General features: G+C 42.5%; 2 protein-coding genes and 2 non-coding genes across 4 annotated transcripts in view; all 4 read left to right on the forward strand.

The window, feature by feature from the left end:
- LOC127356967 (titin-like) overlaps positions 1–14,713 on the forward strand; it is a 125,511-nt gene that overhangs the window by 35,370 nt on the left and 75,428 nt on the right. The gene's annotated exons all lie outside the window — the stretch shown is intronic.
- Positions 2,992–3,063, forward strand: trnaq-cug (transfer RNA glutamine (anticodon CUG)). The gene has a single exon. It is a non-coding gene; the product is annotated as a tRNA-Gln (tRNA).
- trnaq-uug (transfer RNA glutamine (anticodon UUG)) lies at positions 3,364–3,435 on the forward strand. The gene has a single exon. It is a non-coding gene; the product is annotated as a tRNA-Gln (tRNA).
- Positions 4,116–5,299, forward strand: LOC127356767 (putative nuclease HARBI1). The gene is made up of 4 exons (XM_051388791.1): positions 4,116–4,569; positions 4,649–4,764; positions 4,851–4,962; positions 5,022–5,299. The coding sequence occupies exons 1-4, from the start codon at positions 4,137–4,139 to the stop codon at positions 5,297–5,299; spliced, it is 939 nt and encodes a 312-aa protein (XP_051244751.1). The 5' UTR covers positions 4,116–4,136.

The following is a 14,713-nucleotide window of genomic DNA, read 5'->3' on the forward strand; positions in this document are numbered from 1 at the left end:
GATGGGATTGTACCCTAATGAAGCAATGTCTTTGTCTTTATTGACTTTGTCTTTAGTGAATCTAAATTCTTTGAGCCAATCAGCCACACACTGTTCAACCATACTCTGTGTACTCTTGTTCTACAGTTAACATACCTCTAGGTCAAATGCAGGGACAATTAATGGTCACACTAGCTCCTGTGTCAACCAGGTAGTGTTCATCCTCAGTGTCAGTATAGATCCCATTACCATGGCTAGATTTAATCATGATGAGTTTGGCCTTCTTTGGTGGGTACAAACTTGTAAAACTTCTGGCTGAAAGGATGTTGGTTTTCTCTACTTACATAACTCTTATCAAAGTTCTTCTTTCTCTTTCCCTTTTCTGTCGTAACTCTTTATTTAAACTTCTTAACGGTGACGGTGACTGTTTACCATAACCCAGGTGTCACAAAGTTAGCTCTTGGCTGCTTCCTCTGGGTTAATGGGTCTTAAAGTTAGCATCAGCCCCCCTAGTTCCAGACTGGTTTGTCGACCCTGAACTTCTTTACTGCAGGGCCATGAACTCTCTTCTTTTGGACATAGTCTTCTTCACTCAAGCATCCTCAGGTTGGGTGACTTAGGGGGCCACGGGAGCTTAGCTTGAGTGCTGTAGCCAAATGGAAACATCTCTTCAGGATGAATTCTTAGTTCCCCAGCAATCAATAAGTCTCTCTCAATTATTTACGATATTGTGACAACCCTTTGCTTATGTCTCTCTGTGTGCCCTATACTCATGGTGTGTGTTTTGTCTTGGAGTTGTCAGAGGAGCTGATTGAGCATATCCAATCCGATCTGGAGCACCTGGGCCCAGTGAGTGCCAGATATAAAATCTCCAGCTTCCTGCGTGGCTCTCTCTTTTTCTTTCTCTCTCATCCATCCACATATCATATTTCAAGTTGCGTTTAAGTTATTCTTTGTTGTTAGAATAAATAATTGTTATTTTTTGCAAAACTGTGTCTTATCCACTTTTGGTCATGGCCTATGGGACAGGTTGTCACACTATATGGATGTCCTCCATCAGGTAACTAGTAAGCACAAGGTCAACTAGGTGCAGCTACAGATGGCCTGACCAACTTTGCAATAGAAATAAGCTGCTTCATGACACAAACATCATACCCATTATTCATAAGTTCAGGACAGCTCAGGTCCTAAACCAATGTTTTGCAGTGTTTTTCTGTTCTGATCAAGGTACTTCCCCATAATCTCAGCCATCTGTGTCCGCTCGGACTCCTCAGTGCTTTCCACCAGTTCTTTCATTTCCCTATACTCTCATTTACAAGCCCACTCCTATAAGACCACAAAGTGGTTAAATTTCTTCAACTTTAATTCTCATTTTTAACTAAAAATGTCCCCTTCTTTTGCTGTGCTGTGGATCTTATTTTGTTGATGGCAGGTCAGGTATTGGAGATATACAGATCCAGTGAGCAATGACCAGCTCTGATTGCTATTTCTCCTTTTCTGAGCCTTCTGTGGTAGAATTAAATATAATAAACTATATCATGACAATACGATTTTAAAATAGTTTGCAAATGCATTAAGAAGAAAAAAAGAAATATCAGAAATATTCAGACCCTTTGATATTACACTTGAAATTTAGCTCAGATGCCTTCCTTTTCTCTTGATCATCTTTGAGTGTGTGCTTCAGCACATTTCTGCTAATGTAATGAGATATTCTTTTTTCCTCTCCTTCCTTTGATCTTACTGTCACCTGCAGGTCAGTCCATTCTCCTGTGTGATACATACATTATTTCCATTTATGTTCTCTGTGAAGTATACAAATATTGTATTTCTTGCCTGATAGGTGTGCAGATCAGATTAGATGGGAATGGGTCTACTCTGTGTTCTGGAAGGGTTGAAAACACCTGGGGAACAGTCTGTGATCACAGCTGGACCTTATTTGAGGCTAATGTGGTGTGCAAGGCCCTGGTCTGTGGTACTACACTGAGGGCCTCTCACTTGTCCTACTTTGGTCAAGGAAAAGGATCAATCTGGCTTGATGATGTGGACTGTTCAGGAAGCAAAAGTTCTATAACTGAGTGTCAGCACAAAGAATGTGGGGAACACAGCTGTTACCACGCTGAGCCCTGTTCAGGTGAGAAGACATTTTTATCTAGTATCTCATCTTTAAATTAAGTAATAAAGTTAAAATCAGTGCAGTTATCTGCATAGTTCCTCTATCAGTCAGTCCATGCATTTCTATAGAGCACTATAAAGTGATGACATATGGGATCAAGTACGTTAGTTAAGTACTAAATATATAGAATATATATATACATGCATAACAATACACTACTATGCCAAAGCAATCCTAATATTGGAAGTTTCCATTCTCCTGTGTGATTTATACAATTCCTGGTGTTTTCCATATATGTTGTAATAATGTAATAATTTGACACTAATTGTGTGATTGCTGCAAGCTGCATTATTTTGCCAATTATTCTTTTTCTTACATAAGTTTTTTCATAGGTTCCACAGGCCTCCCGGGGGAGATGTTATTGTTTCCCCCCATAGTCTCTGGTCTACGAAGTCCACTGTGGGTGTTGTGGACCTGCTGCTGCGGTGCCAGTTGGGGCTGTTGTCTTCTGGGTGGAGCCAAGTCCAGATCAGGATTTTTGCATCCTGCCAGTGAGCATATACTTTCCAGTCTGCTCTGAACACTTTTCCTCTTTTCTTTCTTAGTTTTTCACATTTGTAATTATTTCATGCTAAAGCTGCCACTGTTTGGAAATACACATTCTGTTTGGAAAGAAAGGCCTGCAGTTTATATGAGCAAATATAGTAGCAGCACCTTTGGTAGGGCTTTACCTTGTCAATCTATGTATAGGTGCCAAGTGTCTCCACACACTACCCCTACCTGCTGCTTGATTCATTGTTTCTATGCAGTCATATGTCGTGTCTTCCGTCCCCTATTCTCTGCATCAGTAACATACATGGGAGTGCAGTTCGAGAAAGTACCTTCTACTGCTGTGCGCTGGTTCCATGGTGTAATGGTTAGCACTCTGGACTCTGAATCCAGCAATCTGAGTTCAAATCTCAGTGGAACCTGATGTTAAGCTGCAGTGCTGCGTGTAATGCCACTTGTCCTCTGTGGTAATGTCCTATCTTCATTCATGAGGAAGTTTCCTGCAAACCCTGTTGCTGAATAGGTTCACAATGAATTTGTTAAACACACAATCCTATTTACTCTTTTTCTCGTCAGTGAACGAAACAGCTGTTTGTTGAAATAGACACAATTTTTCTCATGTCTTTAAAACCTTTGAGCCTTACAACGCTTAACCTGGCTTGAAAACCTGATCTCTGAGTGAGAGCTAATTATGTTGCAAAAGCTTAACAGGTGTGTCCTGTGGTTCCATGGTGTAATGGTCAGCACTCTGGACTTTGAATCCAATGGTCCGAGTTCAAATCTCGGTGGAACCTGATTTAATGCCAGTGACAGGTAAAAGAGTTAACCGGGGGAGGAAGGGGCTGCGTTCTTGAGGGTGATGATGATTAAAGCTTTTCCAAGGATGTTCTAACCAGACGGGTATTGCACAAAACCAGGATAAGGGATTAAGCCGGGATATGTTTGTTATCCTGGCTTAATTTAGCCTCAAGTCGGTTGCATGAAAGCAGGTTCAACTTAACCCGGCCAAGTTACTATGGTGATTTGTTCTCTGCAGCTAGCCTGCTCCAGACCAGGCTAACAGCCAGGCTAACATTAGTCCTAGTGATTCACCTGTATTTCCACCGTCAATCCTGTGAGGAATTAATGTGTTTTACAGCATGTCCATGGTCTTTCTAAGTATGTTGCATCATTTTAATTATCCTGCATTAAAATATTACATATATATTGTCATTTTTCATTTCATTTAAATCTGTTGGCTGTTTGTAATTGCAACAGTCTTTTTATATTGATTCAAGTGGTAGTATTATTACTCAGGACAAGTGTTCTAGTGCTATGCTAATGAAGACTGCTTGTCAAAATGCCGTCAGAGGTTTCATAAATATGTGTTTTATTGCAGTAATTGAGATTACAAAACACAGCTGATGAAGTTGCAAAGCTGTTTTCAATGAAGTCTGTGACGAGGACAATATAGTATATATAGGTCTATCTCCCATTCACCTGTTCCCTCTTCATAATGGCTTGCCCTTTTTTGGAGGATGTACTGGATGAGGAAGCCCTAATCCTCAGACGAGCATTTAGGCATGAAAGAGTCTTCCGGGACAGGTCAGACCCATTGGCTGTTGGAGATAACTATCTCATTGAGAGATACAGATTCTCAGGTGATGGACTAAGATATTTATGTAGGCTGCTGGGTCCAAAAATACAGCACCAGACGGCAGGAAGCCATGCTCTGACTGTACCACAGATGGTCTGTGTTACATTGAGATGGTTTGCAAGTGGGAGCTTCCTTTATTCTGTTGGGGATGCAGAGAACCTCAATAAAGGAACCATTTGCCGCACAATAAGACGTGTTTGTCTGTCGCTGAAGTCATTCAGCAACATATTCATCACCTTCCCTGGCCACAGAAGACTCCTCTACATCAAGGAGGAGTTTTACAAGATTGCAGGTAACCTCAATTTAAACGTGTAACCATTAGTTTCTAATTTGATTAGTCACAGTTGGATACTCACTATTTTTTGTTACAGCTTTCCCTAACATCATTGGTGCAGTGGATTGCACACACATCAGGATCAAACGCCCCTCAGGAGAACATGAGGGAGATTACGTTAACAGGAAATCCTTCCACAGCATCAATGTTCAGGTAAGAGTGATTTGTAGTTACTATGACCTGCATAAATTAATTCTGTGCATTAAATGACCTTAATAGGTTACAACTTTACATTTCATATGATATGTGATGCTGACTGCCTTGTCAGCAATTTAGAGGCAAAGTGGCCTGGCTCAGTGCATGACTCCAGAGTCTTTCGGGCTAGTCTGATTTACGAGAGACTTTCACAAGGTAAGCCACACATTTTATTTGTACTGTACTGTACTCTAAATGATATCTTGTATTATCAGACGAATTCTCTGGTGTGCTGCTGGGAGACAAAGGCTATGCCTGCGTGTCATTCCTCTTGACTCCCCTTGCGGACCCCCAAACCCCACCACAGCAGGCCTACAACCATGCACACAACAAGACAAGGGCTCGAATCGAGATGACCTTCGGCCTTCTGAAATCTCGGTTTCAGTGCCTGCACCACCTGAGAGTTTCCCCAGACAGGGCCTGTGATGTCATTGCTGCATGCGCAGTACTGCATAACATTGCAGGCCTGAGAAAGGAGAGGCAGTTAATATGACAAAATACAGTATCAGCTGTGTTTGTAAGGGTCAATGTTGTCAACCTATCCAAATCCTGTTGCTACATGTTGAATTTGTGTCCTGCACACCCTGTTGATGAATTGATTTTGTGGGACCTGATTTGGGGAGAGTTTAAGTCAGTAAATGCATAAATAAATACAGAACTAAGTGAATCAAACAATATAGGAATCAATAAAAGTTGGTCATCAAATTGTACCTACATAAATAAACGTCTTGAATGTATTCTCACATTCTGATACACATAGACACTAATCTGACAGAATAACAGAACATGGTGTAAAAACGTCTTTAAAAGGTCCATTTGCAGCTGAAGCTCTCGCTTACAGTGTCCATAAGAACGGGGTCCTGAAAGGAATCCCAACAAAAATCTTACAAACAAAATTACAAACAAAAGATTTACCAATATAACCAAAATACTCCCCAAAAGACAATACTGTACATTACCAACATTCCGTGTTTACAAGAAAAGCACAACATCAGAGGGGAAATAGTGGCCTGCTCCAACGGTCCAACATCCCTTGCAGCACGTTCCTGCCCCAGCAACCGGTGCACCTAGGAAGCAGTTTAAGAGGCTAGGAAGCGGCAAAAGGAGAACCAAGCACCTGAAAGCAGTTAAGATATCACACCTGGGGAGCTCAGGACAGCGCGTCCGCCACTACGTTGTCGGTCCCCTTTACATAAAGGATATCTATGCACCAGTTTATCAATGTTACCGAGAGCTTCTAAGTTTTTCAAATGTCCACACAACAAGGTTCGCTCACATACCAGAGCGTCAGGATGAGACTCACCCTTCCTTGAACCAGCTACACAAACCACTGCTCGGTTAGGTTTATCCGTCATCTGGCATGTATGACAAGTTGTTGTTATGACATGTTTTTTTTTTTTACGCCAGAGTGTCCAGACTCATCATGAGCTACTTTTAACACTGACTGGCGGAGTGCGACTGGCAACACTAATTGAAACACTGGATCTCCAACAAAACTCTTGCTGTGCTGAACCCATTTCTTCACCAAAAGCGCATCCTGAAGAAAATAACTGCAAGCACTGTCCAGTACTTCACTCTCAGGTTGGACCTGCTCAAACAGCACCTTCAGGGAGGGGTCAGCCTGCTGCTCAGCAACCAGATCACTACGGGATATTGACACAGGGAAATTAGACAGAGGTATTGAGAACTTCCCAGAAACATTTTCCTTATTTGACCGAGCTTCAGTTTTCAAAGTAGCCATAGCACGAGTTACAGCACAGGCTGTGTAAGCCTCAGGAAAATGATGTTCATTTTCGTCTGTCTGCAATCCCACAAGTGACCCTGGCACCACACCCGCAGGTGGAGGTACCTCTGCCCACATCCGAGCACCCACTAAATCGTTACCCAGAACGACATGAATTCCCCGGATTGGCAACGCCGGACGCACAGCTAGCTCAGCTTCACCCTGGAACAGCTCACAGTCAAGCATCACTTTGTGCACCGGAACAAACAACATATTCAAATCCATACCCCGAACAGGAACAGAGCTACCCGTTTGTGATTCGTTGGACAAGGGTAAAACCTCTGCGTGAATGAAAGAGTTAAATGCCCCAGTGTCTCTCAAAATAGTCACCGGCACCTTCTCCTCACTTCCTATCATAGAAGCAAAACCTTCACGAATAAATGGTTTGGAATAAAAATAAAAGATTCCAAATCAGAAGGACAAGAGTCTTTTTTACGCATGCTAGAAATCAAATCAGGAGTGATGATTTGAGAAACGGGTGGGGCTAAACAAACCCCTTTAACATTGTCACCAAAAGCAGCATTTATAGGCTTTTATTTTAACCAGGGAAAATCAATTTTCCAGTGTCCTGGTTTGTGACAGTAGTTACAAACTTTTTCTGGATCCGGTATATTACCACCTCTACCAACAACTTGATAAGGTTTGCCATGCCGGCCACCCGACTCCACACCACCGACAGGACCAATACCAGGTCTAGACTCCCCAAAACTGCCTCTGTGCGTCAGCACATAATCATCAGCAAGTTTTTGCTTTCTGCTCACTGATGTATGTGGCAACACGCACAAGTACTGAATTTTTAAGTTGCTCAAGCACAGTGAGATCACACAATCCCTCAAAGTCTTCCACATCTGAAGCACAATACCAGCGAGTGAAAAATGTGGTCAGTATAATATTTTTGACTGTCAGAATCACTTAATGATGCATACGCCTCTTGAGCTTTACCCGTCAATATGCACTGCAACATAAGTGTGCGTGCTGAGTCCGGCCAATTACTCGCATCAGCCACACGTTCAAATAATGAGAAAAAAGTCTCTGGATCTCTCTCCGAAAATTTTGGTAACAGGCGCAAGTTACCCAAAACATCAAAATCCTCATAACCCAACATGGAGAACGACTTCCTACCTGTCTCACTGACCGCTGGAAGCTTACCTTCCCCTATAAGTGCAATTTTATACTGCTCAATTTCCAATTTAAGCTGCTCAGTCTCCTGGCGCAGCCTCTCCACAGTCACCTCTTTCTCCAATTCCGCTTTTATTTTGAATCTGTCATTTTCAAGTTTTAACATTAGCAACTCTTTTTGTTGGTCAAACGTGAAACCTGTTTCTTTTACGATCGGAGACAACGTTACACCAGGAGAAACAGTTGACAGTTCCTCAGTTAAAACTTTCTTCTCAAATAAATTCAATTTCAACATGATCTTTACTTTCTCTTTTTGTCATTTATCCCCAACATGTACCTCATAATGTTCTGCAATTTGCAATAGTTGGTCTTTTGTACAGTGGTCTAACAACTCCTCTGAGGGAGAAGCAAAAAATTTGCTGGCCTCACCGGTGCACAAAACAAAACTGGGTTAGACAGCAACTAGTGCACCCCTCTAGCTAACTGCCTCAACCATCATCTGCCTACCTAAGCTCAACCCTAGTCTTCATGCAGTTAATGGTGGTGGGTAATTATGCACTTGAAGCCCAGTGCTGAGAGAAAGCAACCAGAAACTGGCGACTCACCCAAAACCATGGATGTGCTCCTGAGACAAATTGCTCTGACCACGGTCACCTCAACACTAATAAATCAAACAAGACGAAATCCAAATCACTGAACCTAACAGGGGAACCCCAGTTAGTCATTAACTTACCATTTCCTACACACGAAAAAAAACTCTAAATCTGCAAAAAAAAAAGTACTTGGAACATACTTCCAAACAGCTGCATCTCACAAACAAAAACGCAGATTTCCCGCTTTTGGATACAAAGAAATTATGCACACAGGACAGCGCTATAGGGAATCCCCAGGGAAATCCTCACAAAGACTAGTGATGTCAACTATGACGACCACGCCATTCACAAATTTGGACCATGTCACAAGGCGCGAAGCTCAAACTAGTAGGCCTAAATATACGATGGAACAGACAATGGCACAACAATTTAACCGTACCAAAACTACCTACCCTTCAGCGCAGAAAGGACCATCAAACAGACTACCAAAACCAGCCCCCACTTTGTCACGACCTGGCTCTGGAGCCGTGACAAAAACGAGGAGATGCAGTTGAAAGAACAAATTCTAAGTAATTTATTTAAACATAACAACCTAAATGCAACCCGAAAAAGAACTAATAGAAGATGAGGTGTGTTTGTCAGTAACATCAGTAGTCAAAGTGTGTGTATGCAGGAGTGTGATGTATAATGAAAAGTAAATGTTGGATGTTAAAACACAACTACTCCGAATACCAGCAATGATAATAAGATAGAGAGCCCCCGTCAGCCAGAGAGGCGGGGCTTTTATAACTGGGAAACACCGGGCCCAGGTGCTTCCGGCGATGCCGATTGGTCCAACCCACAAATACCTGCTCCCTTAAAAGGAAGAGGAAACATTAGAGCCACTCAGGGGACCGTCACAACAGCAATAACACCCTGAACACGCCCGATCCCAGAAGATAAGCAGGATCGGGCCTGGTTAGTACTTGGCTGGTAGACCATCTGGGAATACCAGGTGCTGTAAGCTTTTTAATTTCTCTTAACAGCAGTGGCTGCTGCTTCTTCAGTGTACACAGAACGTTGTTCAGATATCTTCCTTTTACCATTCAGATGGAATTCATTTGATTCCACTATTGTTGTTATAGTTGTTGTTGTTGTTATCACTTGTCCACTGCAGGATGAATTGATTTAGTGGAACGTGATTTTTGCTGTCTTTACGCTGGGTAGCATAAAACAACATTCAAACAATTTAAAATACAACCATTAACTATATATTCAAAATTTCAAATTCAAAAAACATAGCCTGTGGTGGCAGGTGCACTGGCTTGTGGGTTGATGGTTACTGACACAGGAAGGAACTGGACTAGACTGAAAGTCTGTCCTGCTGGTGTGGGGATCCGAGGTGAAGCTGTCAGACTGGGTCCTGGTGCTGGGGGTGGGACAAACAAACTACCCTTTGGCATAATGGGATGTGGGCGTCTTTCTAAGAAGGGGAAGAAGGGGGGAGAAGGGGGAAGAAGAAAAAGAAGGGGAAAGGGAAGAAAAGAGGAAAAAGGGAGAAAGCAATTGATAAATACGTCTTTTTGTGTCCATATCTTCTTGATTAAGGTATTTTTTGGGTGCTTGGACACAAGTAGGAAACTTTTGATAATTTAAACACGGGATTCGAACCTGCTAAACTGGGAATGCTACGTTCAATGTACCCAGGGGTACATAGAACTGTCATTGACGTCACAGTTACATTCGTTGTTATTTCTGCATGCATTCTCTGCTATTTTAAATGTTCTAGGCTTACTAAGATTTCAATTTAGGCTTTTATTTATATGTAAAACTAAGAATAAATACTAAATAATTTCATATGTGAAATGTGTCATATAGGTGTGTCACATTATTAATGTAAATAATGAATAATTATTTGTTATCATTTTGTTTTCTACCTCTCCCACCTACCTGAAGGACTGGAATGCCCTCTGCAAAGGCTGATGTCATGACTTGGATCTTTCCCTACATCTCCTCTATGTAGCGTATATCAGAAACCACCTCCCATATAATTTTATAGAATATTACTTGTCTTTTTCTGTTTGTGGTTTATAATGTATTGTCTTTTCAAGTATCAAATGTATTAATGAGGGGAAATTAACCTAATAAATAAATAACATACCATCTGGCTGTTACCAAATGTCACATCACCACCATTATGACATTATTATCACACTTACTGTTGTTGTCAATAAAAATACCCACTAGTTTTGTTTTTAATGGACAAAAAGGAAGCAAGGGAAAAGTTTAGCTAAAAATGTAATCAAAACAGATTATAAAACACAACAAATACTGTTTATTTACAGTGAATACAGAACGCAGAATAACAATAAAACAGCACACATAATAATACTAATAAAACAGAACAGAATAATAATAAAACATCTTTTAAACTATTAACAATAAACCTATTTACAGTGGCATTACTTTCTTCACATTTCCACCAACCGATCCTCTTTGGAAAGTGTTTCCGTATTAGGACAATAAACCCTGCCACGGGAATGGCTGTGCCCAGTCGCAGCAGTGCGGAACTGCCCACACTTTTTGCAAGTGTTGGCTTGCACCGTTTGCCTGTAAGGCCTTTTAGGAATGGCACCAGCTCCCTGTGTGTCTGCTGGAGCACCAATTTGTGGATTAATGCCCTGACATGCTGCCACTACAGGTATGAAAAAAACAGCCTGTCCTGCATGTGCGATTAGGGTGCTGGGGTGGACCAAGGGTGCTGGTAGGGTGCTGGGGTGGACAAAGGGTGCTGGTGCTGAGGGAGTGGCAAACAGCTGTCTCTTTGCTGCCCCCTTTGGAAGTAAGGGACGCGGTGTCTGCCGCTGTTGTGCCTGACCGGCTGTGGTCTCGGTACTGGTGTTCCTGGCATGCTGGAACGGGCTCAGTGGGGAGCACTCTTGCCTCCTGAAGAGGCTCTTCAGCCACGGCAAGGGCTGGAGGTAATGCCGTGCCTTGCAACGGTGCCAACCACCAACTGCCTGATCTTCCAATAGTCACTGAGAATTAAGGACCACCGGGAATCTGTCCCCTTACCCTTCCTCACTGGGCTTGGGTACAGATAGCGCAGTCTTATAAAAATGTTCTCCACTACCCGACAGCAATCTGGCCACTGGGCAGGTGCACTACTTGCACCTAGCATGCAGCGAGTGGTGCTCTCCACACCAGGAGTTTTTGAAGGCTTTTTTGGTGTTCTAAAGCGACCACTCAAAAGTCTCTCTTGGTGTCGTGCAGCATAAACCACCCGCTTCTTGTCTCCTTCGTCCAGGCTCTCCCACAGGTGTACAATTGTGTCCACCTGCTGGTTGCTGAGGCAGAGTGAGGCTGACCACGTAGCTCCACCAAGTACTCAGCAAGCCGGTCTACATGCTGGTATCAAGGCACATTCTGGTCAACGACAGCCTATGAAAATGATTAAACAGAAAATCAAAAAAATCGCAATGTAAAACCTTCACTGACACTTTATGACACTTATGCTGATGTAGTGGATTTAACGAAATATGTGATATGTATACACATACACATATATACAAAATAGTGCTGAGAACTTCAATTTTTTATACATAAAATTATGGTGTTTAAAATGATCATATGGCTATTTACCATAGTTTCATCTTCGGCCTCAGTCAATGAACTTTAAGGCGGAGAGGAGGTGCCAGGGGCCAAAGTGGTTCTGCCAGGGGCCAAGGTGGCAGTGGCTGGAGCCAGGAAGGAGAAGCCAGGAGCCAGGGTGGAGGTGTCAGGGGCCAGAGTGGTTCTGCCAGGGGCCAGGGTGGCAGTGGCTGGAGCCAGGGAGGAGAAGCCAGGAGCCAGGGTGGAGGTGTCAGGGGCCAGAGTGGTTCTGCCAGGGGCCAGGGTGGCAGTGGCTGGAGCCAGGGAAGAGATTCCAGGAGCCAGGGTGGCAGTGCCAGGAGCCAGGGTGATTCTGCCAAGGGCCAGGGTGGCAGTGGCAGTGGCAGGAGCCAGGGAGGAGGTGCCAGGAGCCAGGGTGGTTCTGCCAAGGGCCAGGGTGGCAGTGCCAGGAGCCAGGGTTGGTGTATTAGGAGCCTCTATGTCCAGCAGTGTGGTCGCAGTCTCCCCTGGAGGCTTGGGTTCGAATCCCACTTCTGACAGCCATAACTTTTCACTGGAACTATTGCAGGTAACACTGTGTTTGGAAAGAAAGGCCTGCAGTTTATATGAGCAAATACAGTAGTTGCAGTACAGTAGTTCTCTGGCTCCAACATCACCGACACCAAGCCAGTAGTCAACAACTCAGCCTCCTTTAACTTCCCTGTAGCTGAGTATGAACACCAGAGCAACTACAGCTGTGTGTATGAAGTCACACAGTCCTCAAGGAAATTCACTTCCACCCCTAGTGGGGGTCCCAATCCCCAGGTTGGGAACCACTGCTGTAGATCCTCACTCAGTAATCAGGTGTATGCCAACCTTTGTACTGCATAAAACCAGTTATTGTCCATACCTACACACCACCGCTATAGTCCCTTATTGTGTGAAATGTGTGTGAGGTTTCTTGCCATAAATTTAAAAAATAGCCCAACACATGATACATTTCTGTAATCCTTAAGATGTCACTTATCCGTTTTAGGAGGAAAGAAGGATATACCATATTCCAAAGAGAAACAAAAAAAAACATTGTAGGTGTAGGAAAGAAATATTTTGGGTGAAAAAAGTATTTCTGGTAAAAACCTGGGGGTCAGAGCACTCCCAGCTCACTGCGTCACGTGTCATTTGGGAAACAAACAAAGAATTATATGTTCCAGATTGGTAGTTGAAATTGAGTCATTTTTTTCTAATATTTCCAAAAAAATGGTTTAAAATTCAATAACATGAGACAAATGAAAAGAAAATAGTATGGTTTGGAGTTTTCTTTGGTCATTTCTGGTTTTATTTTGTAGTTTTTGTCTTGTGTCTTGTTCTACTTTACTTCCTGTCTTTGTTTTTTTCCCACATCTTTGCTACACATGCCTTGTTTATATGTGCTTCCTGCCAGCTCCCCTGTGTTTCCTTGTGTTCATGTGAACTTCCTCAGTTGGATTTTTTTTCTGGATTACTTTGATCAATTGTTTCAGACTACTGCCTTTGTTTGACCAGTTTTAATATTAAACTCCCCCTTAACCTGTTCTACCAGTCTGCATCTGGGTTCAGATCCTTACCACCACTCAACAAAAAAGTAATTAAAAGTATGTTATTTGTGTTTTTATTAATAATATATTTATTCATTCATTTCTTTATAACTTTGAATTCACCAAATACCTTGCTAGAAAGAGTGAAAGGTATGCTTAACACAAAAACTAAATCCTCAATAAAGCAAATTTAAAATGTATCTTGTGTGTTTTTCATTACATTGGAGGAAATGCAATTTTCAATAAAAATGTTCAGCTGTTGTCATCTACCATTTGTCTAAATAAAATTGACTATTCCCAGTGGCTTTCTGACATGACGCTATATTTTCAGCTACCAGAGAAGAAAGCAACCGGGCAAAAGATACTCATGTAATCAGTAATGGAGCTGTTTAACAGTACAGCCACAAAGCAAACTTTGACATCCTTAGTACTGTGCCTTTCCTTTCTGGGTTCAAGCACGTTTCATGGAATGATTCAGAAAATACCCATGGCAGGATGGCCCCGGATGGCACTGGTGGTGCCGTAAAGAAGGATGCAGATCTCTTTGTCCAATGAGGAGGCGTGCTGCAGACTCCACTGGACTTGTATGAGATGCTGGCTAAATAATCAGATTAACTGATTAACAGTGCTCTCCAGGATACAACAGACCACTGGATGTGGATGATATGACTCTGGCCCATATGTGCATGCTCTAACTTCCCTAAACTCCCCAACAGACCCTGGATGGTCTTGACATATAGGTAGAGCAGTGGTTTTAGAAAATAACATACTGTGGTTGCAGGGCGGAATAAGAGACAGGAAGCAACTCTCAGCTGCTCTAGATACTCTGTTTTTATACATGTTAACGGGTGCATTTACCTCAGTTATATGAGACAGTATTTCTGTCTTTTATTATGCTTTTGGGCCAGAAGCAGACATGTTGATTATTTCAATAAATCTAAAAACAGGAATTAGTTTTTGTTTTGTCTTTGGCCAAAGCAACGGTCTGCCTGTGGGTAGCTTTCATGTGTTATACAGGTATGTCACGTTACATGCAAACACCAACCTGATTATTCTTAACCAAACTCAACCCAAGGAAATGTAAAGTTTTACATATCACTAGCATGAGACACACAGCACCCCAAATGTTGTCCTCAGTCAGCTTTTTGCTCTGTGTCACCTGGAAAAATTTGGGGATTGATTTCCATGTATACAGGTTACGTGTGTCCAGCGCTGGACTATGATGCAAGGCTAATGGTGAGAATGGCCTGGGGGACAGGGCAGTTTCA

This window comes from Dicentrarchus labrax, unplaced genomic scaffold (genome assembly GCF_905237075.1).
Source record: "Dicentrarchus labrax unplaced genomic scaffold, dlabrax2021, whole genome shotgun sequence".
Classification (NCBI taxonomy): Eukaryota; Metazoa; Chordata; class Actinopteri; family Moronidae; genus Dicentrarchus; species Dicentrarchus labrax.

What these genes read in the sequence shown, in the direction of transcription:
- LOC127356767 (XM_051388791.1), top strand. Translation starts at nt 4,137, where the DNA reads ATGGCTTGCCCTTTTTTGGAGGATGTACTGGATGAGGAAGCCCTAATC. An exon ending in TCCACAGCATCAATGTTCAG is followed by an intron (nt 4,765 to 4,850) that starts GTAAGAGTGATT and finishes TTTACATTTCAT; the next exon opens with ATGATATGTGATGCTGACTG. An exon ending in TTACGAGAGACTTTCACAAG is followed by an intron (nt 4,963 to 5,021) that starts GTAAGCCACACA and finishes TTGTATTATCAG; the next exon opens with ACGAATTCTCTGGTGTGCTG.